Source organism: Chiloscyllium plagiosum, unplaced genomic scaffold (assembly GCF_037043375.1).
Source record: "Chiloscyllium plagiosum isolate Xiang-an unplaced genomic scaffold, Cpla_swu_hap1 HiC_scaffold_35, whole genome shotgun sequence".
Classification (NCBI taxonomy): domain Eukaryota; kingdom Metazoa; phylum Chordata; class Chondrichthyes; order Orectolobiformes; family Hemiscylliidae; genus Chiloscyllium; species Chiloscyllium plagiosum.
The window spans coordinates 37751545-37778871 of NW_028270173.1; the positions used below are offsets into that span (position 1 = coordinate 37751545).

General features: G+C 39.1%; 1 protein-coding gene across 1 annotated transcript; it reads right to left on the reverse strand.

The window, feature by feature from the left end:
• Nucleotides 1-6838: 6838 nt before the first annotated feature.
• On the reverse strand, nucleotides 6839-14911 carry LOC148140671 (putative G protein-coupled receptor 139). Its single transcript, XM_087978912.1, has 2 exons — nucleotides 14848-14911; nucleotides 6839-7749 (listed from the first exon to the last, which is right to left on the reverse strand). Exons 1-2 carry the CDS (start codon nucleotides 14909-14911, stop codon nucleotides 6839-6841), a joined length of 975 nt encoding a protein of 324 aa, XP_087835038.1.
• Between the last annotated feature and the right edge of the window lie 12416 nt (nucleotides 14912-27327).

The following is a 27327-nucleotide window of genomic DNA, read 5'->3' on the forward strand; positions in this document are numbered from 1 at the left end:
TTAGGAAAACAAGAAGTCCAGCACATGTTTGGGAAGGAAGGATGATTAATGTTTCAAGCCCGCTAAGCAGTTCATCAGAGATGTTCTGATGAAGAGTCATTAGACTCGAAGCGTTATCTCAGCCTTCTTTCCACAAATGCAGCCTCACCTCTTGAGTTTCCGCCAGGAATTTCTGTTTTCCTGTCAGAATTAACTCAACGCAGTGTAAAGCTTTTATTTCTAAAAATCTGGACCAGTCGTTCTTGTTAGAAAACTAAATGGGTTATTTCAAGCTAAAATATTTTAAGCTGAGTTCTGTTAATCAAGTCAAGGAAACAGAAATGTATCTCTCATATCCAAGAATTGAAATACACAGTTCAGTCTAACCGATAGAATGTGATGAAGTAGGAAATTATTTGCTATTTGTGTTATTATAAACCGTTGGTGTCAGCAATAGATGGTATTGTACTTTGCCACATGTTTTTTGAAATCTTTGAAATTGTGATTATATGCAAATAGCTTGCTCATAACGATGTGCCTGATCAATGCAATTTCCCTTAGAAGGAGGTCAAACGGTTCACAAGTATGAGCAACCTTCTCAGATGCAAGGCAAAATATTTAATCCTCCAAGTCCTAGTGTAGTCACAGCTATATTGCAATTCTGCTGCACATTTACAGTTTGCACGATCATGGAAGGCAATTTGGGTTACACTGTACCCAGTGAGTCATAGGATCAGCCTGGTTACAATTTCCTTCCACAATTTCCAAAGGCTTACAATTTCCTTCTTCCCGGCCACGCCATGTCAATCCAATCAGTAATGAGTTCCAATTGTTCACACTCACGTTTTTGACCTCAGAATTTAATCCACAGATATTATTGCCCGAGCCTGAGACCAAAGCTTAATCACGCCAGCAACCATTGCTGCACTCCCTCGCTGTCAAAGCTAGGATGCTGGTGACTGTCAATAAAAACAGCACCCACTTCATTTCATTAACCCACGGTCGGTGCTGATGATCTAATCCCACCATATTCTCTCCTACCAACAATAAACTTTCCATTCCTTGTTTACATGGAATCTATCCTGTTCTGCCTTAATAACATTCAATCATTCTGAATCCCAGCAAAGAATCTCAATGTACTAAATGATCAATCCGTTTGTTTTAATCATTGGCACCTACTTCTGGATCTTTTCCTAAGATGAAACTTCCTCTGCGCACCTACACTGTCAAGACACCACAGGTTTAATTTTTTTCAGTAAATTCATATCTTATCCTTCGAAATTCTAAAGGAGACAACTCTGGCCTGTCGAACCTGTTCTTAAAAGAAAACGTGTCTTTTCATTCAATATGCTGGTAAACCACCCACAAGCTTCTTCAATACATTTTAATTCTCCTTAAATTGAATGCACAACACTTCGAACTGTACTCCAGATGTGGTCTTAACATTGCCCTTTATGAAATGACCATAACACTGGACGAAATTGCCAAATTCAATTCAATTCCTCTCTATACTTAACAACATGTTGTTGGATTTCCTATTCACTTGTGGTGCCTGCACGCAACTCATCTGTGCTTCATGAACTAGAACACCCATATGTGTCTGCTCCAATCCATCTCCGTTTAATTAATTTACTCCTGAGTTATTTTGGAAAGAGGCAAGCAGGAAAGTACTTTGCCGAAAAAAAGGGAATGCTTCAAATCCTCTGGACAACTGCTGCTTGCAATTAAAAGGACAGCTCAACATTTGGCGTTGGGAAAGGTATTCCCAAGGCTTGCAACTCTTAGATCCTGATATGACATCAGGAGTGATGGATTGTTACAGGGAATCTATTGAGGGGAAAACATAAAAACACCACATTTTCTATTGATGCAAACTGCTCAGGTCACTTCTTTAAAGATCAACGATTTTTCAGTTTTATAAGAAGTTTTAATCTCAAGAAGTTTTTCTAGTCTTGAAAAGTTGTTGATTAATGTTAGATTAGCTACAATACTTCATAATTGCTAATTTGGAAGTACTCGATTAATATTTTCATTCTTTTGAGTTTGGACAGAGGCAAAGGCACTGATGCAACTAATTCAGATCTATTTAATAAGACAAATATATTTACATTTTTTTGTTTCTGAAGTGTATTTACACTTAAAGAAATAAGATATGTCTTCGCAGTTGCATCTTTCACAGTAGTGCTTGTGAGGGATTAATAGTTTGTCGGCCCTCATCAATAGTGAAGTGGTATTGTTTCAGGGGATAAGTAGCACAAGTATTAAAAAGAAACATGATAATCATGGCTGAGTTGATCATCAAAGATATTGGGAAATTCAAATGAGCAGAGGAAATTGTGAAGAAGTATTCATAGTGTATTCGGGACAGTTTCCTCGGAAAAGATCTTCGGATCCCAGTCAGAGGTCAGGGTATTTTAAATTGTAATGGATAATGAGGCAGGTTAAATAAATGATCTCCGTGTGAATGATCACCGAAGAAACAATGAGTTGATCAAGGGAGAATTTAGCTTTCCCATTGAGTGTGAAAAACTTAGGTCACAAGCATCCATGCTAAACTTAAATACGGACAATTAAAAAGGAATGAGGTCAGAGTTAGCTGGGATGGACGAGAAAAAGATAAGTGAAGAACAATGGTATACGTTTAAGAAAATAGTACATTCCTTAAAATATATAGTTCAGTGAGAAAGAATAATTCAAGAAAGGTAATTCAAGAAGCATGGTTTATCAGGAAAGTTAAGGATTAAATCAAATTGAAAGAAAAAAAACACACAATACGCAAAAGCTTCGTATTGAAACTACAAGTTGCAGAATAGTTTATTTTTAAACTCAAATCCCAACATTTATTTGTTCATTTGAGACTGCGGCAAACAAAGCAACAGGTGATAATCTCCTGCAGTAACTCAGTAAGTTCTACTTAGGTTATAAATCATACCTATTCAAACATGGTAGCAACTTTCTGCGCATCTTTTGGGTCTTACTTACCAGTTCAGCTCAGTGTGCAAGCCAACATCTGGTTATTTGTTTTTGTCTGATTCCACGAGGGTTTTCCATTTACAGTTTGGGGAATGTAATGTGCTCCGTGGTCATTGAAAGCAGTTTTAGATTAGATTAGATTACTTACAGTGTGGAAACAGGCCCTTCGGCCCAACAAGTCCACACCGACCCGCCGAAGCGAAACCCACCCATACCCCTACATTTACCCCTTACCTAACACTACGGGCAATTTAGTATGGCCAATTCACCTGACCCTGCACATCTTTGGACTGTGGGAGGAAACCGGAGCACCCGGAGGAAACCCACGCAGACACGGGGAGAACATGCAAAATCCACACAGTCAGTCGCCTGAGGTGAGAATTGAACCCGGGTCTCTGGCGCTGTGAAGCAGCAGTGCTAACCACTGTGCCACCGTGCCACCCATTCACAGATCCCATGTCAAAATTCTCACGCAGGACCAATTACATGCTTTTTATTTCTATTTGGTCAAGGTTAGGCAAGCCAAAATGCTATTTGCTTTAAGGGATTCGTGATCCTTCAATAATTGGCTGTTGAGAGTGATGGGCATTGACTGATGTCATCTCCTGACTGGATCCTAAATTTGTCAATTAACTATGAGGGTCATTCTCTTCATTTTGTTTCCCTTATTGTTGCTTTCCAAAGACAAGGAGATAGTGTTATAATGCGGAGGTAGACGTCTCTCTGAGAGCCAATCGGACACACCCAAAGAGGAACACATCGCCCTATATATTGAAAGAAAAAGGAGTGAAAAGTGGTGTTACCTGCTTTTTGGAAACTTCTAGTGATTAAATAAAATAAATCCGTGGCACTCACTTTAAAATCAACAATTCACAATTTTTTGATCAAACTCTAAGTGAACAAATGATCTAAACTATATACAAACCAAACAAATCCCTTCTAACTACTAATAATTCCCCAATAAAACAGGACTGTCATGATATACTGTTCGATTAAATACAAAGCACACTCATTCAACAAAACATAAAATTTAGTCTCTCAAAATTACCGTCAGGTTCGGTGTCTTCTGGAATGTTCTGTGCCTTCTCGATCGTTCTTCTGTCAGGAGTGCCTTTTCCTCCAATTCTTCTGTCAGTCATGCCTTCTTCATCATTAGTACCGATATTACTTAGTTGGTGTTTTCTCTAATACAGAGATGAATGTGAGAATCAATTTCTTTCGAGAGAGAGCTGAGGGTTGTTAGCTCTGTTGGATGCCAGTTAGCTTTGGGTCTTTTTCCGACGACTCCCCCCCCCCCCCCCCCCCCGCCCCTTTTTTGATCCTTGAAGAACTCTCAATATTTCATGCAATAGGATTAATCCTATGTTGTCAAGACTTGCACATTTAATTTTGATAGTTTTTTGATATCTCAGTGTCTGGTTCAAATTGATTCGCTAAATTATAAAAACCTGTCACCTTGGTAAAATCTGCTGCTTGACTGGCTAATTTCAATACAAATGTTTACAGGCAGGGCTGAAAGATTGATACCCTGGAGTTCATGTCTCAATTCAGAGTGAATTTGGTGAAAGTCACATTAAGTCAGGCACTGAAATATCAGCAGGTTATTTCCTTTAATGTTGTTTTATTGGAGAAATGTTTCGCGTTACACTTTATACTTGAAAGGCAAATCAGTTTTAGCAGTACAAAAAGTGCTAATACAAAAAAAACTAACCATACAAGATTTTTATACAAGGTATGCCAAAATCGAAAGGATTATGCAATTGCAAAATTAAGCATATTGTTACTAAGTTAGCTTTAAGTCAATGTTGGACTTACTTAAAATAACAAACCAAGCTGAGACACGGACACGGCGATGACTATCGTTTGATGGTAAGGACTAAAACCTGGGAATTGACTCAGTCTGTCTTATCCAAAATTGCAATTCTCAACCAGAGTTACATGTAAAGTAAACTAATGAAAGGCTCTCACCCTTGTAGTTGTGAATCCATAATATGAGATTATAGTCTTCACTCTGTTCACAAACTTATGGTGCATTGTTTGTAAAATAAAGTGAAGTTATGTCACATGATGTGACAGCACCTTGGCTATAATTAAGCTGAATAACATAAAATCGGTTTGATCAATAACTATAATTTCTTTGACTATAACTAAGCTAATTAATCTTAAAATGTTAATTTCTCTAGTCCGCCTACAAGTTGGAGGATTGAGACTGTTTATGAACTAACAATATATAGTCAAAAATGATAAACAGGAAAAATATAAATAGGGTAAACTTGCAAGCAATACCAAGATGGACGACAAGAGATTTTTTTTCAATATACAAAAATGGCGAAGCCAAAGTGAGCATCAGGGTGTTGGAGAATTGGGGTAGGGAAATAAACGTGGAAAATAAGGAAGTGGCTGGTAAGTTAATTCAATGTTTTAAATCAGTTTTAATTGCAGAAAGAAAAAAATGGATTGCAAATATATTAAAGGATCAAAGGGCAAAAGTGGTAGATTAAATAAGTGCAATATTAGTGCTGGAGAATAAGTACTAGCGAAACTGATGTGGGAAAAAGCTGATAGGTCATGTGGCGCTGATAAGGAGTATGCAGAATATCAACGAAAATGTAAAGTACCGAGATGGTGCATGCACTGGAACAATCTTCCAAGACACTAAATATTGGAAAAATATAATTGCGATGAAAAGTGACAATGTATTGCCTGAATTTATAAAGGAAGGACACAAAAGCTGGTAACTCTGGTTCGTTGGTCTAGGGGTATGATTCTTGCTTAGGGTCTTCTGCTGCGCAAACTTGCGAGAGGTCCCGGGTTCCCATCCCAGACAAGCTTGCGTTTCTTATCTAGAAGCCCAGATAGCTCAGTCGGTAGTGCTTCAGACTTTTAATCTGAGGGCCCAGATCCTGTTCGGGCATTGCTTTTAATGGGCGGCACGGTGGCACAGTGGTTCGCACTGCTGCTTCACAATGCTTGAGACCTGGGTTCAATTCCCGCCTCAGGCGACTGACTGTGTGGAGTTTGCACATTCTCCCCGTGTCTGCGTGGGTATGCTCCGGTTTCCTCCCACAGTCCAAAAATGTGCAGGTTAGGTGAATTGGTCACGCTGAATTGCCCCTAGTGTTAGGTGAGGGGGTAAATGTAGGGGAATGGGTCTGAGTGGGTTGCGCTTCGGCGGGTCGGTGTGGACTTGTTGGGCTGAAGGGCCTGTTTCCACACTGTAAGCTTAATATCTGCTGTGAGGCAAATCTTATCATCTATTGTGATATATAATCAAGCAGAGTAAGATTTTTCATGAAAAGAAAATCATGTGTGCCACACTTATCAATGCAATTAATGTAAAAGCTTTGAATTCCAGAAGACTTTTGATAATGTGTCAAGTCCTTCCTTGATTTTCTACATACTGAATCAACCCCCACAGCCAAAAACTATCCGACCCCACACCACCCATCTCCCAGCCGACGCCACACTCCACCCACCCACTGAAGAAGCCAATTTTCCTTTGCAAGTTCAATTACAGGTTCACATTACACTACCAGACTATTTTAAACTCTCCTGAAGAGAAGCGGCAATTGCAGCAATGAGTATCTTAAATAGCTGGTAAAGTGTAACCAGCTTTCTTATACAGATCTCTCACAAGCTGAATCATCCTTTCCCATCTGCTTTCTGGAAAATAATATGCAATGCACAAATGTAAACCTGTCGCAACACGTTGTCAGCTGCATAGATGTGTTTACGCTACCTCAGTTGCTACTACTTATAATGTGAAAATGAAGATTTCATTAAAGAAAAGAAACAGCACAAGCTCATGAGATTTATCATCAGGATAATGCTACAAAGGACTATTTTTTACTCCACACGTAGTTTCGTCATGAGAAGGAGGATGTTTTCAATTGTCTTGTTTATGAATTAATTCAATAATCAATGTCAGTGGATGCTTTATCATAATTATTATTTGTTCTCTGAATTTGGATTGAGTCACCCCATAAACAAATGCGTTTGTGCAGCAATTGAAACTGGCCAGCATAATTGCAAATTCAGCTAACATATATAAAGAATCATTGTAATATTCAGGGATGATTCCAATGATATTGTAAAAGCAGAAGTCTATAACATACATGAGCCACAAAAGAATGAAGCTGCCAGATATGGTGAAGAGTAATATCACAGACTTCCTTCTGCTCTCCATCTCTGGGTCATGGTGATTTTCTCCCTTGCTGTGACCTTTTAGTCCCTTACGAACTCGGCTGATTACTACAATATATCTAACAGTGAGAGCATTGAGCAGCAAAATTAAAACATATGGGAGTAACGGGGTTAATACCTTATCAAACCAGTCAAATGCCATCCAGCCAGGATCATTGTAGAAGTTTTCTCTTTCATTACAAAACCAGGGAACATTGTTAATTACCTCCCCAGCTTCAAACATAAAGAAGAAGGAAATATCCTTTAAACAGATCAAAACACAAGTTGTTGCTAAAACCATGTTTGCGGTTTTCTTGGTACAATACTTTGTTCTCAGCTTCTGACAACAAATGGCCACAAATCGGTCAAAGGCAAAAGTGACAGTGAACCAGACTGAGCATTCTGAGGCTGCATAAGTCAGTACAATAATAATACTACAGACAGGGGTGATATTCAAGAAAGATACTGTGAAATAATAGGAATTCATCCGCCACAATATCACACCATAGATGACAACCATTAGATCTGCTGTTACCATGGTAATCAGATAGCGACCGGTGCAAGGAGAGAGGCCACACCTTCCACGTGACAGGATCACAATTGCCACTAAATTAACTGTAAGATACAATGCACAAAATACAAAATTCGAGAGTGAAGACGAGAGAGAACTAAACTCTCAGAAAATAATGCAATGTATGTATAAAAAATCTCCATAAATGCAAATATTAAACAAATGATAATGAGTGATGCAGTTAAAGAAGGTTACAGATCTTCACATTTACACATTATTTCAAGTCACAATGTAATTCAACTACATTATTAAAAGATCAAACAAGGCGTGGAGACTTATTTGGTGAGGGAAACAAATCGAAAATCGACAATTGCCATGAATGCATGTAAGACAATTAATGCATTTTGCCAAATTATGATCTCTATATTGGTAAAAATGATCTTGACAACTGAAAATATTGTAAAACGTTTCGACAGAAAAGCGAAGATTGAGGTTAGATGTAGTAGAAGCCAGAATAAATTTTGCATAGTTTACTAGAGTGGTCATAGAGATGATATTTAAAGCATTGGATTTCCAAAGGAAGAGATTGTTGTCACAAGTCTGTTGTTCAGGACAAGCATCTTTAAGCAATGAATGGTTAGAATTGACTCTTAACTTGGAAAGGTTGATGGCAATGGCACAGAATTAACTAAACGAAATTAGGTGCGGCTGTAAAGTAGAATGCAGCAGAATATTTTCATAGCTTGGCTGAGTAATTATTGTATGAAGTATTAACATAAATTAAATCGCCTGTTCCAATGTTTTGAATTCAATACCATTCTAGGTAAATTGAATATTAATGGACACTGCCTGCAGTTCTCTTTTATCATCGCAGTTATTACATTTTTATTTATTGAAACAATACACTATGAATTTCGTTGCAAATGGTTTAACAACTCTACTGTTTGCAATCCTCAATGCGACTTCTGTTTATGTCAGAATAATACAATTCTGTCTGCCTGTCATTTCAGAATGACATATCATCAGAATTGAAACTTTATTGCTGGAACAGCACAGCAGGTCAGGCAGCATCCAGAGAACAGGAGATTCGACGTTTCGGGCACAGGCCCTTCTTCAGGAATCCTTCAGTTTCCTGAAGAAGGGCCTGTGCCCGAAACGTCAAATCTCCTGTTCCCTGGATGCTGCCTGACCTGCTGTGCTGTTCCAGCAATAAAGTTTCAACTTTGATCTCCAGCATCTGCAGACCTCACTTTCTCCCCATATCATCAGAATGCCTACTATTGCTTGTACGTGTTTCACCTCTGAACGAAATGATGTGTTACTGGTTAGTCACATATCAATATTAATATCAAATATTAATCAATTAGAGAAGTGGATGATGCAAACCAACATGTGAAACTTCAGTTTCTATAGTTATAGGTCATACGTAACAGCAGCACACATAATACACTAATTTGAAGTGAAAACAAAAGGTGATTATTTTGCATTAAAACAACGAACGTTCTTGCAGTAACAATATTCAGATTAAGATTAAATCACTACACAGATTATTGGAATCTGGGAATAATGTTTTGCTGCTGTTTCTCTGTTATGAATAGTTCCAATCTCATTCTGATGGTGCAGATCAAGTGGAAGTAAATCAATATTGACCGATTTCACACGACACAATAATTGTCAACCTATAAATGTATTTCTCTTAGCCATGTTAAATATTCATAAAATCAGGAGACCAGTCCATGCATTGCCAGAAACTGTCACCTGAAAGAATCATGTGAAAATTGAAGCAGCTTGCTCCATTGCAGTTAGAAAGACCAACTGAATATTTTTAAAACAATGATAGATCATCTAAATAATCGTCTATGTCACTGACGTTGAGTGTATAATTCTGGCCAGTGACTGAAAATTCTACATTGAGTTATTCCCAAAATCATCCTTTTCTGTGCACCTCATTCAGGTGTACAGTATTCCATTCAAGGCAATGACGTGATAGTTGTTACGACACAGTGGTGAAACCCGCTGTTAATTCCACCAAACATTCTGAAAAAGTCACCTCACATCGTAATCTGTTAATATATGAGTGACAGAGAACTCCCAAACTTCACTAGTTAAATAAAATAAAAACAACTTATTCCTTAACTCTAAAAGTGAACATTAAACAGCAATTATTCACAACTCTAAGCCCCCTTTCTCTTAAAGGTTTACTATCTACTTCCAACTTTATTACAACATACTATTCCAATATAATTCTTAATAAAAGTACATCAACTTAATTTCAAAACCATACAGCCGCTGTCATCGTTGGTTTCTCTCTTCCTCTGGCTGAAGACCCGCCTGAGTCATCTTAATCCATGATAATGCATCTGCTATCACATTTTTAAAAGTCTGTAACATAAGGCTTCAACGAAATAGTCTCATAATTTTGTCTTTACATCGTTCCAAGAATGTGGTCTGTGTACACAACTGTCTATGACACATTGTTCATCACATAAACACTAATATGCTGTAAGACCAGTAACTCAATAATTCCTTTTCAACGGTACAGCATTTTCTCTTGTGGGTGTTAAGTTTCTTTGCAAATTAGCCAAATGGCCATTAAATTGCATCATCATCCTCCTGCAGCAGTACGGCTCCAATGTTTTTATCACTTGCATTGATTACAACTTTGAAAGATTTCATTTTTTTTTGTAGATAAAACTGGTGTAGTGGTTAATACTGTTTTTAAATTTTCAAATACCTCCTGGCATTGTTCTGTCCACCGAAATTTTGTGTTCTTCTTCAGTAAATCTGTTAGCGGTGCCACCTTGCTGTTGGTGTTTGGAACAAACTTCCGGTAGTATCCGCTCAGTCGCATAAATCAAAGCACCTATTTCTTTGTGGGTGATGGTGGATTTTTTTTCAATGGCCTTCGTCTTGGTATTGCTTGGGGTCAACCTTTTATGACCGATGCTATGTCATAAGAAGGTCACCTCTGCCTTCACAAATTCTGTGTTCTTTAAGTTTCACTTCCCATAATCATTCAAAGATCTCTGCCAACTGTTCCATGTTTTCATTGAGCATCCTTCTGGACCAAGGTGGCTGAAAGGATTCAGTCTGTAGAGATGTTGTTTTATTGAAACAGCATTCCCTACTTCCACCTCATACACAATGACATGAGTCCTCCTCATTTTATTCCTGCATATGTCCTAATACTGCTGCAACAAAACTTTCAACTGAGTTTGTTGCTCCTGAGACAGATAGTTCACTAACCTACCTGACTCCTCAAGGACTTGGTCATCCTTTGATGTATTTTTAGGTACATCAACATTCATGACATCCGTATTTAATTCCTGATTCTTCAGGGCAGTAATTCACATCTGTTTCTCCAGTTTCCTGTCACTATTATAATATGGTGTCAACATATTCACATGACAAACCTTATACAGTTTTTTTTTCCATCTAGCACCTTTACCAAATAGTTTACCTGGCAGTCTTTTTTTTTCTTAATTTGATGGGCACCACTAAACCTGACTTTGAAAGCATCTCCTACCAATGGTAACAATACTAATATGTCATTGCTCCGGTAAAACGTCCGAATTTTAGAGTTTTCATCTGCCGTCTATTTCATTCTATGCCATGCCCTCTTCAGGAGCTGGTTGGCTAACTCAACTAGCCGATTTAATCTCTCCCTCAATTCAGATGCATAATCCAAATGTGAGATCACTGACTTCTATCCTGTGAATTTCTCTTTAATTAATACCAAAAGTTATCTCACTTCATGTACAAATATTAAGCCAAAGGGAGTAAACGGAATAGATTCATTTGTGGCAATCTAATGGCAAACAATACTAATGAGATACCTTTGTCCTAATCATTGGAGTGATCCTGACAGCATGCTCTCAGCATGGTCTTCAAGGTCCGCTGCCACCTTTCCAAAGCTCCCTGAGATTCAGGATGATACACACTTGTTTTAAAGCTGTCCATGACTTTCTCAAATAGCCTAGCAGTAAATTTAGACCTTTGGTCTAATTGATTCGATCTGGGTCGCCCATGCTGCATGAAGAAAGCAATTAATTCCTCTACCATCCTTTTCGCCTTAATATCACACAATGGAATTGCCTCTGGAAAACTGGTCGAAGCATACATTATGCTTAGCAAGTACTGGTTCCCACTTTTAATTTTAGGAAGGGGGGCCTGCACAATCAATCACAACCCTTGAATGGTCCTTCAAATGGGGGAAATAGCAACAAAGGTGCTGGTTTTATTACTGCCTCTGACTTACCTACCATTGGGCAAGTATGACATGTATGGCAAAAGTTCTCCACAACCTTGTACATTCCAGACCAATAGAAATACTTTTGTACCTTAGCCTGAGTCTTCCTCACACTTAGATGACCTCCTACTGGCCATTCACGTGCTAACCAGCAACACTGTCTAGATGCCACTGGCAACACAATCTGATGCACTTCTGCCCATTGCTGCTCTGTTCTAACCTGTCTCCATTTTTGTCGTAGGATTCTAACTTTAAAGTAATAACCCTCAGGAATACATTCAGACTCATTTTCTGTGTATGCAACAATATATATATATCATTTATTGTCTCATCTTTCTGTTGTAAATACATTTACCTTTTAGAACTAAACACTTCTGCTTGACCCTCTGCCTGTTCAGGTATTTCCTGCATCATTATATCAAGCAGGGTATCCGCTAAATGAACCTCAACCACTTCATCTTCCTCTTTTCTTTTTGCTTTGTGCTGTGACTTATGTTAGTGGGATCGCGTTACTGCAACGTCTGGAAAAATTCCAGGGTATTTTTCTTTCAACTGCTCAATTCCATGGTCTTCCTTCGGCTTCTCCATAACAAAGGGTTTCACTCTCACCTTGGATCCTGCTAAGTCGTTCCCAAGAACAAAATGGATTGCTCGAACTGACACTTTGTCAATCACACCCATTGTAACTTGAGTTGTGACTCCAATCTGAGCTTACATAGGGGAACGCTAAATTTCTGTCTATCTATGTTACAAATTATCATTCTCGGAAAACAGGTCAGAAAGTGGGCAAGTACGTTCATCTCATTTTACTAGAGACTGATTATAAACCGTCTCTCTCAAAATTATAACGTCTTTCCCTTCTTCCACTGTTCTTTCTGAATGAACTTTGCCTACAGAGGTCGTCTTTATAGAGATTGGGCACTAACTCCATACCCAGCCCCAGACTAGGCTGCACACTCTCATGCAGCTCCTCGACTTCTCTTAGGGTTTGCTTTAATTCTTTCACTAATGCCACTGGCATAGCCTCTTATACCCCATCTTTTCCCACAGTGCCTTTCTTTAACGACCAGCACTGTGACTTTACGTGTCACACTTTACAACAGTGGAAACATCTGAGGCCTTTCACCTCCTGTCCACTCTCTTCCCTATGTCAAACTATTACCAGTGTTCTCTGATCTTTGTTTTGTAGTGTAGCATCTCCCCTTCTCCCAATTTCTATCCCTGTCGGGATAAAATTCTTATTGAAAGCTAAATTTGACTCAGGCACCAATGCATGGTGTTCTGACATCTCTGCCGTTCTTCTCACTTGTAGAATTTTCCGTTCATGTTAATTCTTATCATCTCTGGAAGTGAGTTTATGAATTCCTCCAGCAGAATAATCTCTCTTAGATTTTCATAGGTCTTAACTATTTCTCAGGCCCACTTCCATCTATCAAAATTATTATGTTTAATTCGCTTAATCTCAACATAAGTCTGGCCTGGTTCCTTCTTTATGTGTATGAACCGCTGTTTGTATGCCTCTGATATCAATTCATAAGCACCCAAAATAGTCTGTTTGACATCTGCATAATCTCTTGACCTCTCATCTGACAATGCTTCAAATACCTCACGAGCTCTCCCTATCAGTTTAGTTTGAATTAGCGTTACCCACAAGTTCTCTGACCATTCCATCTACCTAGCCAATTTTTCAAATGAAATACAGAAGGCTTCAACATCTTTCTCATGGCAATGTTTTAATGTTTTAATGTGTTTGTATTCATTGCTAAGCTTCTCTCTTCATCTCCGTCATGTCACCTTGACATTCCTGACTAATTTGCAACTTTTAAACTTCAAAATCTCTCTCCCTTTCTCTTTCACTTCCTTCTCTCTGTCTTTGCTCAGCTAAGAACCTTCTCTCTCTTTCTTTTTCCTCTCTCTCTCTCTCTCTCTCTCTCTCTCTCTCTCTCTCTCAGTCTTTCTTTCTTTCTCATTGTCCTCCCATGGCTTTTCTTTCCCTTTCTTTATCTTCTAACTCAGCTTGCCTCACTTGTAGCTTCAGTTTTTTTTTCTAACTCTACTGCACTTGTCTGTTTCTCTGACACACCTAAGTGCTTGAAAAACTCCCTTATAATTTCAGTTTTCCTTTTGTCCCCAGTTAAACCTAATTCTAACCCATTTGCTAATTCTGAAAGTATGACCTTCTTCTGTCTTTCTAAACTTTCTTAGCAAGTTTGGGAATCAATTTCAAACTCCATAATCTCTTTAGGAATCTTAAGAGCCATTTCTCTCAATTTTAATTTAACCAACCACAGCTAACTGAAGTTAAACAAATTGTCTCACCTCCGTTTTATCGAAAGATCTAGGGCACTAATCATCAAGTGTGTAAATCTGCTTAGATCTTTGGTACCCCCAAATCCATCAAAATCTGTCAAAATCTCAGACTGGAGCAGTCTAAACCTGTCCAAATCACAGACCCGAGCACCCAAATGTTACAACGCGGCAGTGAAACCCTTTGTTATTTCAACAAAACACCCAGAAAAGTTCAGCACACCTCGTAATCTGTTAAAATATGAGTGACAGAAATTCCAACTTCCACTATATTTAAACAAAATAGTTTCAATTTATTTCTTAACTCTGCAAAGTTCATTCCAACACATTAGAAACTGCTTATCAGTCATATGATAGATGCTTTTTCAGCTGTCAGTGCAAAACAGCACTCACTCTATCTTCAAGGTACAGGACACACTTTCAACCTCATCACAGTCCACAGAGCCATCAGTTACAAGCAGGTTTGGTGTCTGTCTCAGTAATGGATTGAAAATGCAGATCTAATTGAGAATGATTGAATGACAATGAGATATCGCTGATAACCTGTCATTATAATGAATGCCACTAGATCATGCAATATTACCAGTCACAGTAAAACTAATAAAGTGGGTAGGTTTAGACAACGTCAATGGTCATAATCACTTACCAGGGATACCAATGAGAGCAAGAATTGTGTAGTATATTTTCATTACGCTATGAAATATTTCCATTTTCTTCAAATTCTCATTTGTGCCGTGATGTATTCTGTAACGCCACACGCAATCTCTATGAAATAAGTTCTGAGGTGATGAATGCACAGTCTTTAATTTAAGTCCCGTGGTATCTCCTTGAGCTATTACCATGACATCATCATTCAACTTCACTTTGTTTTGAAAAACAGTCAGCAACAATTTCAAAACAACTGAGTAAACTCTCTGTTAATAAAGACAGTACTGAGAATACAGCCAGTACTGAGGTTGGATTGTTAAACTGTAAGCAGTTAATCGTTTTGTTCACGTCAATTAACTAATAGAAATTGGGAACATTGTTCTCCAAGTTTTGTTTTGATTGTGTAAACGCATTCAGGTCCATCTCTATACCTCTTGCTTTAATCGATCACTTTGTTCTGCTGTGTTCATTCTGTGATCAAGGTCAGATTTTGGAGTGTCCTCTGAGGCCTATTGTACTGCAATCCTGAATATAATTCCTCTTTTCAACTGTGGTTATTTGGTATAATGTTTCCAATGTTTAATGTCTGTCCTCAAATTATTGCAGTTCCCTCAATTAATTCTATAATATAATATAATCTCATTAATACCACCCATCTCAGGATTCCCTGTACTGAGGTCTCTCCTTTCATTAGAATGTCTGCAATACCACTCTGCTTTGTGGACAGACGAAATACTAATTTAGAACTCTGTCTACATCTTCTGCATTCAGGCATAATTTATTATGGGCAGAAGTGAGTACTACAGATGCTGGAGATTAGAGTCAAGCTTAGAATGGTACTGGGCAGGCACAGCAGGTCAGGCAGCATCCCAGGAGCAGAAAAATCAACGTTTCGGGCAAAAGCCCTTCATCAGGAAATAATTTAGTATGTGCATTCTTAATATGTGCCACTGATGAAACATATTTGTATTTTGCTAAAAATGTGTTGCTGGAAAAGCGCAGCAGGTCAGGCAGCATCCAGGGAACAGGAGAATCGACGTTTCGGGCATAAGCCCTTCTTCAGCAAATATTTGTATTTTGCTCAATTTTAACTCTCAATGTTTTTTTCTCGTGCAACTTTTGCTTATTTTCATTATTTTCTTGTTCCCTTTATCCTGCTCCACTTTCTATACTCCTCGAAACTTTCGAATGCTTCACATTTTTTGGGATGGTCATCAACTCTCATTTTCTGTGCTGTGTTTCTGGATAACAATCTTCAGATTTGGTAGAACCGTCCATGTTCTTTTTGTGGCAATGTCTGCACTGTGCTTGGGAAAATTCATGCTTGAATGCCTTCTGTAGATTTGCCTTAGGCTTTCTCTTCATTAGCTGTACTTAGATTTTGCCAGACTATATCTAATCGTTTTGAAGTTGGGCTTCCCCAAGTGTTTTTGATTACAGGCAGCACCGAGCGGTTATTTTGCATTTGATTAAATATAGTTAAGTGAAGACTCGACAACAGCAATTTATTTAAATGTGGTTTTCACTACGTAATAACAGTGAAAATAATAAGAGAAATAAATGGAAAAGAAAGGAGTGAAAGCAATATGTCTTACGCCCTTCTGCCTACCGGGTTCCCCTCAATCGACAGCTGGTCTAGAGGTTCATGTTTGATCTTGGCACTATTCGTGATTCTGATCGAGGGTAAAGGCCTTGTCTCCGAACAAAACTCTCTCTCTCTAAAACAGTTTAGCAAACAGCAAAGTACAGAAACAAAGACGAAACTGCTGGCTAGGTCAGAAAGCACGGCCACAGCGAAACAAACTGCAGCAGCCGTGTTCAGCCCGTAAAGGATTGTTCACAGGACTCACGCAAGATTAAATATCATCAACAATTCTCCGCCCATCCTTTCCACTCAGTTTAGAAAGTTCCATTTTTCTTTCTATCTTTGGTCCTTTTTATGTTGATGTTAAATCCAACGGAATCCTGATAATTATTTCCAAAATGGTCTCTCGCTATTAGTTGATCTCTGTTTTAAGTTTCATTTCCTGTGAATGAATGTAGAACTGCAACCCCTCTCAGTGAGTTTTTGTGCGCTGGCTAAAACGGTCTTGAACGCAGTTGAAGAACCTTGTGCCCTATATTGAAAACCTTAATGAATTCTTTGAGAAGGTGACCAAGGAGGTAGACGAGGGTAAAGCGGTAGATGTGGTGTATATGGATTTTAGTAAGGCGTTTTATAAGGTTCCCCATGGTAGACTACTGCAAACAATACGGAGGTATGGCATTGAGGGTGAGTTGGAGGTTTGGATTAGGAGTTGGCTGGCTGGAAAAAGACAGAGGGTAGTACTTGATGGTAAAGGTTCATCTTGGAGTGCAGTGACTAGCGGTGTTCCGCAAGGATCTGTTTTGGGACCATTGCTGTTTGTCATTTTTATAAATGACCTGGAGGAGGGTCTAGAAGGTTGGGTGAGCAAGTTTGCGGATGATACGAAAGTCGGTGGAGTTGTTGACAGTGAGGTTACAGCAGGATATCGATAAGTTGCAGAGCTGGGCAGAAAGGTGGCAAATGGAGCTCAATGTAGGAAAGTGTGAGATGATTCACTTTGGTAAGAGTAACAAAAAAATGGGGTACTGGGCTAATGGTCAGATGCTTGGTAGTGTGGATGAGCAGAGGGATCTTGGTGTCCATGTACACAGATCTCTGAAAGTTGCCACCCAGGCAAATAGTGTGGTGAAGAAGGCATATGGCACACTGGCTTTTATTGGCAGAGGAATTGAGTTCTGGAGCCTTGAGGTCATGTTGCAGTTGTATAAGACTCTGGTGCGGCCGCATCTGGAGTATTGTGTGCACTTTTGGTCGCCATACTATAGGAAGGATGTGGAGGTCCCATCACACTCTTCACTTATGTTTGGAGATAGTCGACAAGCTTTCAGATGTCGGGAAGTGAGTTTCTCTTTGCAGAATTCCTAGCCTCTGATTTGTTCTTTTAGCCATTGTATTTACATGGTGAATCCAGTTTCTAATCAACTATAACTTCCTGGACGCTGACAGTGAGAAATCAGTAATGAGAGCGCCATAGAAGGTCAAGTGGTGGTGATGGTTCGATGGTCTCTGTACGTGATAGTCATTGCCTCACATTTGGTTAGTGCAAACGTTACCTGTCACTGGTCAAACCAAACCTGGATATTATATTAGATTCGAGTAGATTCACTACAGTGTGGAAACAGGCCTAACAAGTCGACACTGACCCTCCGAAGAGCAACCCACCCTGACCCATTCATTCAACCCTGACTACTGCACCTAACACTACGGGCAATTTAGCTTGAGCAATTCACCTAACCTGAACATCTTTGTGACTGTGGGAGGAAACCGGGGCACCCGGAGGAAACCCACGCAGAGAATGTGCAAACTCCACATAGACAGTTGCCCGAGGCAGGAATTGAAGCCGGGTCCCTGGCGTTGTGATGCAGCAGTGCTAACCGCTGAGCCGCTGAGCCGCCGTGCCGCCCTTATTGGCCAATGAATTTGAACATGAACTGCTTGATAGTACTGCAAACATTTGTGAACATATCCACTTTTGACTTATGCAGGAAATGACAGTGAAGAATGGTTGAAGATAGTTGGGCCCCGGATCTCCAGCAGAGATGCCCCTGAGTTGAGATGATTGACCTCAAACATCCATATAATCTTTCATTGTGCAAGGTATGACTTCAATCAGTTGAATTTTATACAGGAGCGTCTTCAAACAGTCGAAAACGTCACTTGTATTTAGCAACAACGAAAGTGAAGAACAAAATGAAGAAAAGCCACACATAATGTGCTGAAGAAGACTCATTTTGGAATGGAAACTTTCACTGTATTTTTGCACAGATGCTGCCAGACCTGATGAATTTCCTGAGTATTCATGGTCTTTATTAAAGAAAAGCTTTGTTTGCTTCTGCAACCAAACATACAACTTTGCCTATTTGCGCAACCATCTTTATACTCAACAAGTGATCACTGCAGATCATCAGTACTGTTGGAACTGAATTCAATTGAACCGTGCCTGGCTGGCTGTACCCAATGCTTTATTACGCTATCATTTTGGAGCTGATGTTCCTTCTCCTCAATGACCCCACTTTTCTTTGCAAAGGATGCCACCACTTCTCAGCACTTCAGACTCCTTCACATCTCCTTCTCGTCTGCTTCAGTTGTGCATAGCTCAGCCTGCTAGCACATCACGCACAATAATCTATTTTTTGCTGAAATGGTGCCTTACACAGATGCAAGTATTGGAGCGTCATCTTCAACATTCCTATGATCTGCTCTACAATGCCCCTGATCGAAGAAAGCCATGCATTGCATCTGCAGTCACATTCCAACAGGGGTAATATGTTGTGGGCGGCACGGTGACACAGTGGTTAGCACTGCTACATCACAGCTCCAGAGACCCGGGTTCAATTCTCGACTCAGGTGACTGACTGTGTGGAGTTTGCACATTCTCCCCGTGTCTGCGTGGGTTTCCTCCCACAGTCCAATGATGTGCAGGTCAGGTGAATTGGCCATGCTAAATTGCCCGTAGTGTGAGGTAAAGGGGTAAATGTAAGGGAATGGGTGAGCCGTGCTTCGGCGGGACGGTGTGGACTTGTTGGGCCGAAGGGCCTGTTTCCACACTGTAAGTAATCTAATATTGGAGTCATCAGCCCTCGCTGGAGAGGGTAATATTGGTCTCCGAGTAACTATCTTCTAATGTATATAGCTCTTCACAGCCTAATATACTTCTTAGTACAGTAAAGCATGGCATGCTCGAGCAAGGAAACATATTCCAATGAATTGTTTAGCACAAATGCAAGATTGTACGTGCTGTACACTTCATAATCGCTTAAACCCTATGCTCCTGTACACCTCACAAATTGGACATCATCTGAAAGACAGAATTGCATGGAAGGTTGTACTCGTAAAAGCAGTTCCAAACCATTGTGCAGCCTATGAGAATGTGGGTTCTCTGTGTGAATTATGCTCTGCACGTGCCACTTTTAAGGTCTTCTGCTATCACTTGTCCTTCACAGAGATGAGAAACTTCAATCTTCAATGACCAATGCCTTTTTCAATAATTCTTGTGAAAAGGACTCCATACCTCAGACAACAGGATACAATGCATGTTACATGCAGTTTATGATGAATACAAATGACTTCAATCCATACAGGATGTAATGCAAGATGAGTGCTTCATATATATTTGTATAATTGACTCCCGAATTTGAATATTGAACTGGTGGCAAATGGATTTTGATCTGTGTGTATGAGGGGGTTGATAATTCATTTCAGGGAGCCATGGTTTTTACACCAGAATTTATGAGAGAGCAACTGCTGAAGTGATAATGAAATTTGTTTCCACTGTGAATTTTTTTACAATCAAAAAGTGCAAGCATTGAATAGTATTATCATCCTTCAAGTTTAGAACACTGACAACTTGATTTTCTTTATGTTTGTTTCGGAGGAATTCCATCCACTAGATACATTTTAGCTTAATTTCGAAGAAAATCTGATTGAGCTTTGTTGTGTACAGCGTCTCCAGTAGAAATGAATTTGTTTAGATTAGTTATGAACTAACTGAAATAAAACAAAAAAATATGAATGCTGGAGTTTTCAAACATAAGTAGAAATTGCTGGCAAGGATTAACAGGTCGGGCAGCATCTATGGCAAGAAATCAGAATTAATATTCCGCCAGCAATTTCTGTTTCGTTGTAGAAGATGTAAATGTTTTAGTTTGAAAACTCCAGAGCACAAATATCGTCAGAAAAATGAATGGTTTAATTCAAACTGAGGTTGGTTGAAGCTGAATTATGTAAATAGTCAAGGAAAAAGCAATTTATCTGTCAAATCAAATAATTCAAAGAAACAGTTAAGCCAAATCTACACAATGTGATTAAGTAGGAAACTGTATATGGTAGCTGAATTATAGCAATTGAATGGCGTTAGAAATAGATTTTTTTGCCACATGTTTTGAATTCTTTGAAATTATGATTATATGTGAGTAGCTTGGATATGACGATGTGAAAGTGCCTGATTAGTCCATTGAAGAGGCTTAAACTACTCACAAGTAGAACCTGCATTCTCAGATGAAGGGAAAATATTTAATCCTCCCATTTGTGGAGGGGTCACAAACTTGTTCCATTTCTGTTGTATATTTACAATTTGCATAAAAATGGAAGGCAATTTACGTCACACATGGCACAATGTCACAAGATCAGCCTGGTAATGAACAGCCTGTCAGAAATTACATGTTCCCTTCTTCCTAGCACTCCCTGCCAATACTATCAGGACTGAATTTTCAACTATTCCTACGCAGCTATTTGACCTCAAAGCCTGAAAGACTGACGTTGCCATCTGAGCCCTAGTACCTATGTTTAGTCACGCTAACCACCATTGCTTGCGTTCTCTCCCTTTCAAGGCCAGGATGATGTTGATTATCAAAAACAACAGCGCCCCTTACACGTCTTTGACCCATGACACAAGTGACGATCTGGTCACACCATATTCTCATCTACTTCGAAGAAACGCGCAGCTACTTGTTTACATGGAATATATCTAGATGTGCCTCAATAACAAGCATTAATAATGTATCCAAGGCCGTTTGGGGAAGAGAATCGCCATAACTCTGCGTTAAATGAGCAAGTATTCCATTTTAAACACATTGACGCCTAATTCTGGACTCTTCGATAAAATAACTATTCCTGTGCACATCTCCCCTGTCAAGATTCCATACGATTTTATCTGTTGCAATGAAGGCATGTCTTATTCTTTTAAATTCCTCAGGTTACATCCTTGATCTGTTCAACTTTTCCTTGGAAGACAAACTGCTCCTTCCATGAACTAGGCTAGTAACTCATCCGTGAATTGCTTCCCGTGCTCTAAACTATTCTTAAATCAGATGCCCAAACCTTCACACAGCGCTCCAAGTGGTCTCACATTCCGCAATATAACCTAAACGTAACACTCCACAAAACTCCCACTTTTGCATTCAATTCTTCCCACGATAACTAATAATATTCTAATGGGGCTCCTAATTAATTTCGGTAACTGCGCATTACTCTTTTCTGATTCAAAAACGAACACAGCAAGACTTGTCTGCATTTCAGACTGCTGAAATCTGTCATCATTAACTCAATACGGATCTTTCTCTTCTTTCTGCCGAAAAAGAAAATTTCACTTTTTCTGACTTCACACTCCATCTCGAGATTGTGGTTCTGGAAAAGCACAGCATCCGAGGAGCAGGAGAATCAACGTTTCCGGCATAAGCCCTTCCTCAGGAATCCTTCAGATATTCCGATGAATTCATTACAACAAATGCTGAATTCATTAGCACAAAATGATTCCCAATGAAGAGATTTTACCCGAAACTTCGATTCGGATGCTCCCTGACCTGCTGTGCTTTTCCAGCACCGCACTCTCAACTCTGATCTCCAGTATCTGCAGTCCTAACTTTCTCCTCCTTTACACGCCATCTGTCAGACCTTTGCCTACCCATTGAATCAATCTGAATCGCTTTGTAGCCACCTTCCATGGTCTGTAAAACTTACTTTCCTACCTGCATTTGAACAAGCGTTTCAAGCAGTAACCAGTCGATAGCTTCAGATTTTTTTAGACCTGATGCCCACAAATAGGTTAATGGCAGGGCAACATTAATTGTCAAATTCCTATTGTACCTTTCTATCTCTTAGGCAGACTTTCTCTGAGGCAAAAGCAGTCCTTCCTTTTATGTTGAAGCCACAGCTATTATTGTCAAAGGATTTGCAGGTTCTCACAGCTGATATCCCCTCTCTGCCTTTGCAGTTAAAGATGGAGTTACTTTGGAATGAGGCAAGTAGGTAAGAACTGTCCAGAAAACAAACGGACTGGCTCAGACGTTCTGCTTAACTGTTGAGTACAATTAATCTGATGACTCAATATTTTGTTAGATGTTGCGTCCCTGACCTCCTGGCGTGATTCCATGAATGAGGCATTTTCACAGAGACCCATTGAGGTGAATGCATAAGAACACCACCGTCTCTCTCGAGGCTAACTGCGCATGAAACTCCCTTCAAGGTCAACGAGCTTGCAATTTCATGAAGTGCTTTAGTCTCAAAATGTTGTGTTTTGTCCACAACTTTTTCTGATCTTCCAAAACTTTGAATTGCGGTTAAAATTTTGTAATAATTCGCAATCGTTAATTGAGAAGCACTTATTTTGTTGTTCAAAGTTTTGAGTTTGAACGGAAGTAACGGCGCTAAGATCTATTTAATTATTCAAGCATATTTAAAAATCTTTCTTTTCAACGTTTGTTTTCACTCAGCGCGGTAATTTTATTTTTACTGGTGCATCTTTCATAATAGGGCTTGTGAGGACCGAATAGTCTGGCGGCCCCCTAACAGGAGGTATGTGGCCGTACAGGGAATGTATCAGAAACTAATGAGGACGAGGATAAAACGGACGCATATTTATCAAACGTCACTTTAATCTTCACGGAGATTGGGATAGTCAAATTATCACAGGAAACAAAAATCAACAATTCATATAGTGTATTCAGGATGTTTTCCTCAGACATGTTAAGGTCCAAACCAGGGATCAGGTTATTTTGGATTCATAAAGGGCAATGAGGCAGGTTTAATAAATGATCTCTGAATAAAATATCCCCGAGGAAACAGTGTTTTGATTTCGGATTGAGAGTGAAAACTTTCGATCAGAAACAATCAGGCTAAACATAAATAGATCATTTTCTTTTAAAGTGAGAACATAGTTAGCAGGTGTCAATGCGAAAAATCTGAATGGAGAACAATGGCAGAAGGCTAACAAAATACTTTATGTCTCATAATATAGAACTGAGTGAGAAAGAATAATTCAAGGAGGGAATTCCCGAAGTGTAATTAACTAGGAAAGCTATGGATAACATCCAAATTAAGGGGGCGGGGCGGGGGAGAAACAAAACGATTCGTGACAAATTTGTAAGTTCTAGGATGATTCATATTTAAACTCAAATGCCAACATTAAATTATTCATATGAGACTGTAGCAAATAAGGCAACAGGGATAATTCAAAAAGCTAACTCGGGAAGATTTACTGAAGCTGTAAGTCATACCTATTAAAGGAAAGCAGCGGTTTTATGCACATCTTTTGGTTGTTACTTCCCAATTCAACTAAAGGCGCAAGGCAACAACCGATCACTTGTTTTTTTCCCCAATGGCTCGAGGGTACTCCGCTTGCAATTTGAAAGCATGTGACGTCAAACCTCATGCGCCCCTTGGTCAGTGAAAGCTGTCATTTGCATATACTAAGCCACAACCTCCAGCAGGATCAATGACATTATTATTTCTAATTGGTCAAGGTTAGGCAAAGTTTATTGCTAGCTTGTTTCAGAGATTCGTGATCAATCAGTATTTCCCTCTTGAGGGCATTGGGCATCTCCCAAGGAGTTGCTAAAGTTGTGAATTATCTATGTCCCCATTCTCATCATTAATTTTTGTCTCTGTTACTTTCCAAAGATAAGAAGGTAGTTTGACATTTTGCTACCTTGTCACAGAAGGCAAAAGGAGGCATTTACTGTCAGGACTCAAGGAAAGATATTCTGTAGCTGATATTTCAATCTTCGCTAAATTTAGCGAAAAATCCGATGAAATCAGACACTTGTATACCAGTAGCGTATTTCTTTTGCTTTGCCTCTGCTCTGTTTGAATTTTAATGGCAAATTTATTGCAGACGGTTAAAAGAAATCTAAACTAAAAAAAAAACCAATGATGTAGAATGTGTAATAAAGGATTATACAATTCCAAAATTAAACACATTTTTACAAAGCCAACTTTTTTACAAATGTTGAATTTACTTAATTGTTAAAATAAATTGGTAGACGGAGTCAGCTGCGATTATGATTTCTTGGTAAGGTTTAAAATGTGAGTTTACTAATTTTACCTGAACAAAATTTGAATTCTGAATCTGAATTGTGTATAAGCTAAACGGAGACCCCTCACCTTTCTAGCTGTGCATCCATAATATTAGATTGCTGCGTTCACTCGGTTCACAAACCTATGATGCACTTCTTTTCAGATAAAGTTAAGCAAAGTCACATGATGCGACAACACCAAGATCTGCCGGCTATCATAAGTTGAATAACTTAGCTTGGTCAATGAATATATTTCATATGATTAGAATACGTTAAGTCAATCTTGATATATTAATTCATCTAATTCGCCTACAAACAGGGGATTAGACCTGTTTATTTACTTACAAAGGGTGATCAACAAATACTAAGCAGGGAGAACATAAAGTTTCAGAGTAAACTTGCAAGTGATATCAAGACGGACAAGAGTTCGTTCAATGCACAATCATGAATGGTTCTATTTCTAAAGTGGGATTTACAGAGTCTTATATGGATTAATGCAGTTTTGAGCAAAATAAAATGTAATTCTGAAAAAAAAACAAATTCACCCCATAAACTTACATGTGTGTGCAAGTAGGAAAGACAATGAATATGCGTGTGTGAGTGTGTGCTTGTGGGTATGAGCACATGTGATAGAGTATGTGTATGTATATATGTGTGCGTAAGCTTGGTTAAGTGTGTGAGGGTGTGATGGAGTTTATACCTGTGAGAGGGTGCGGGCGTGGGTGTGAGTGATGGAGGGGGTGTATATGTCCGTGTATGAGAGAGAGCATGTGTTCGAGAGAAGGTCTGCATGGGTGCGTAAGTATGTATGAGCGAGTGTGTGAGAGAGAGAGAAAGTGAGAAAGAGTAGATAGCGCAGTGGGGTCACCTGTAGTGTTTTGATCTAATGTCCACAAATAGGATCTTAGCAAGGCAGCATTAATTGTCATATTTTTATTGTCCCTTTGGACATCTCATGCAGCCTCTCTCTGAGCAAATGCAGTCCCTTTTTACTATGGTGAACTCACAAATGCTATGGAAGCATTTCCAAGTTCTCACTGTTGATGTCCGCTGTCTGTCTTAACACTTCCAGACGGAGTAATGTTGAAATGAGACAAACAGGTTAGCACTTTCCAGAAAATAAAAGGGACTGGTACAGATCTTCTGCTCAATTCCTTACTGCAATTAAACGGAGGATTCAATACTTCCTTAGATTTTGCGTCCCTCACCTCCTGGCAAGATTCCCGGTGTGATGCATTATCGGAGGGATCCATTGAGGGGAATAAATATCAACACTAAAGTCTATCTTGGTGCAAAGTGCTCAGAACATTCCTTGCACCCCACTGCACTATCCACTCTCTCTCACTCTCATACACACACACGCTTATACATGCTCATGCACACATGCAGACCCTTTCTCACACACTTACTCCCTCTCATACACTCACATAAATAACAACGGTACAGTCTCTGTTGGTGCAAACTGCTCAGAACATTCATTTCAAGGTCAACGAGTTTGCAATTTTATGAGGTGATTTAATCTCAAGGTATGTTGTTTTCTTCAGAATGTTTTGTAATATCTAAAGTCTTTAATTGCTGATAAACATTTGTAATAAGTCGCAATCGCTCATTTGGAAGCACGTGATTTCTTTCATCAATGTTACGCAGAAGTCCTTGCTCTCCTTTAAATAGTTCAGATCTATTTAATCAGCTAAACGTATTTAGAATTCTTTTTTTCAATGAGTGCTTTCACTGAGTGAAGCAACATTTTCTAGCTGTTGCATCTTTCGTACTAGGGTTTATGAGGGATGAACAGGCTGTTGGCTCCCTAACTGTAGCTATGTGGAAGGGCAGAGAATATCTCAGGAGACAGGAAATACAAAAATAAATAAGGAAGCATATGAAATATGGGTGACTTTAATCTTGAACGAGACTGCGAAAGTCAAATTAGCAGGGAAAACAAGAGGACAAATTCACACAGTGTATTCAGGACATTTTCCGATGACAACATGTTAGGGTCCCAGCCAGGAATCTGGCTATTTAAGATGGTAAGAAGTAATGAGGCAGGCTTAATAAATATTCTCAGAGTACGAGATCTCGGAAGCAGTGCGCATAACAGAAAGGATTTAGCATTCAGATCGAGAGTGAGAAAGTTGGATGTGAAACAACCAGGCTAAACTTAATTACACTAATTAAAACTGAGTGAGAGCTGTGGTAATGAGAACAAGAAAATTGAAGAACAATGGCAGACGTTTAAGAAAATAATATATGTTAGTGAAAAGGAATAATGCAGGGAAAGCAATTCGTGAAGTGTGCTTAACAAGGAAAGTTGAGGACAGCATCCAGGATAATCAATATTTAAACTCAAATCCCAAAGTTATTATTTTCCTTTTGAGACTGTAGCAAGTAAGGTAACAGGAGATAATCTAGTTCAGTAACTCAGGAAGATTTACTTCGGTTATAAGTAACACCTGTGAAAGCAGTGCCTCAACTTTATGTGCATATTTTGGTTCTTACTTTCCAATTCAGTTTAGGTCACAAGCCAATAGCTGGTCACGTGTTTTTCTCCAATGCATCAAGGATTTTCCACTTGAAATTCGAAGCAATATAACATCAAACC

What these genes read in the sequence shown, in the direction of transcription:
- LOC148140671 (XM_087978912.1), bottom strand. Translation starts at nt 14,911, where the DNA reads ATGGAAATATTTCATAGCGTAATGAAAATATACTACACAATTCTTGCT. An exon ending in TGCTCTCATTGGTATCCCTG is followed by an intron (nt 7,750 to 14,847) that starts GTAAGTGATTAT and finishes TGTATCTTACAG; the next exon opens with TTAATTTAGTGGCAATTGTG.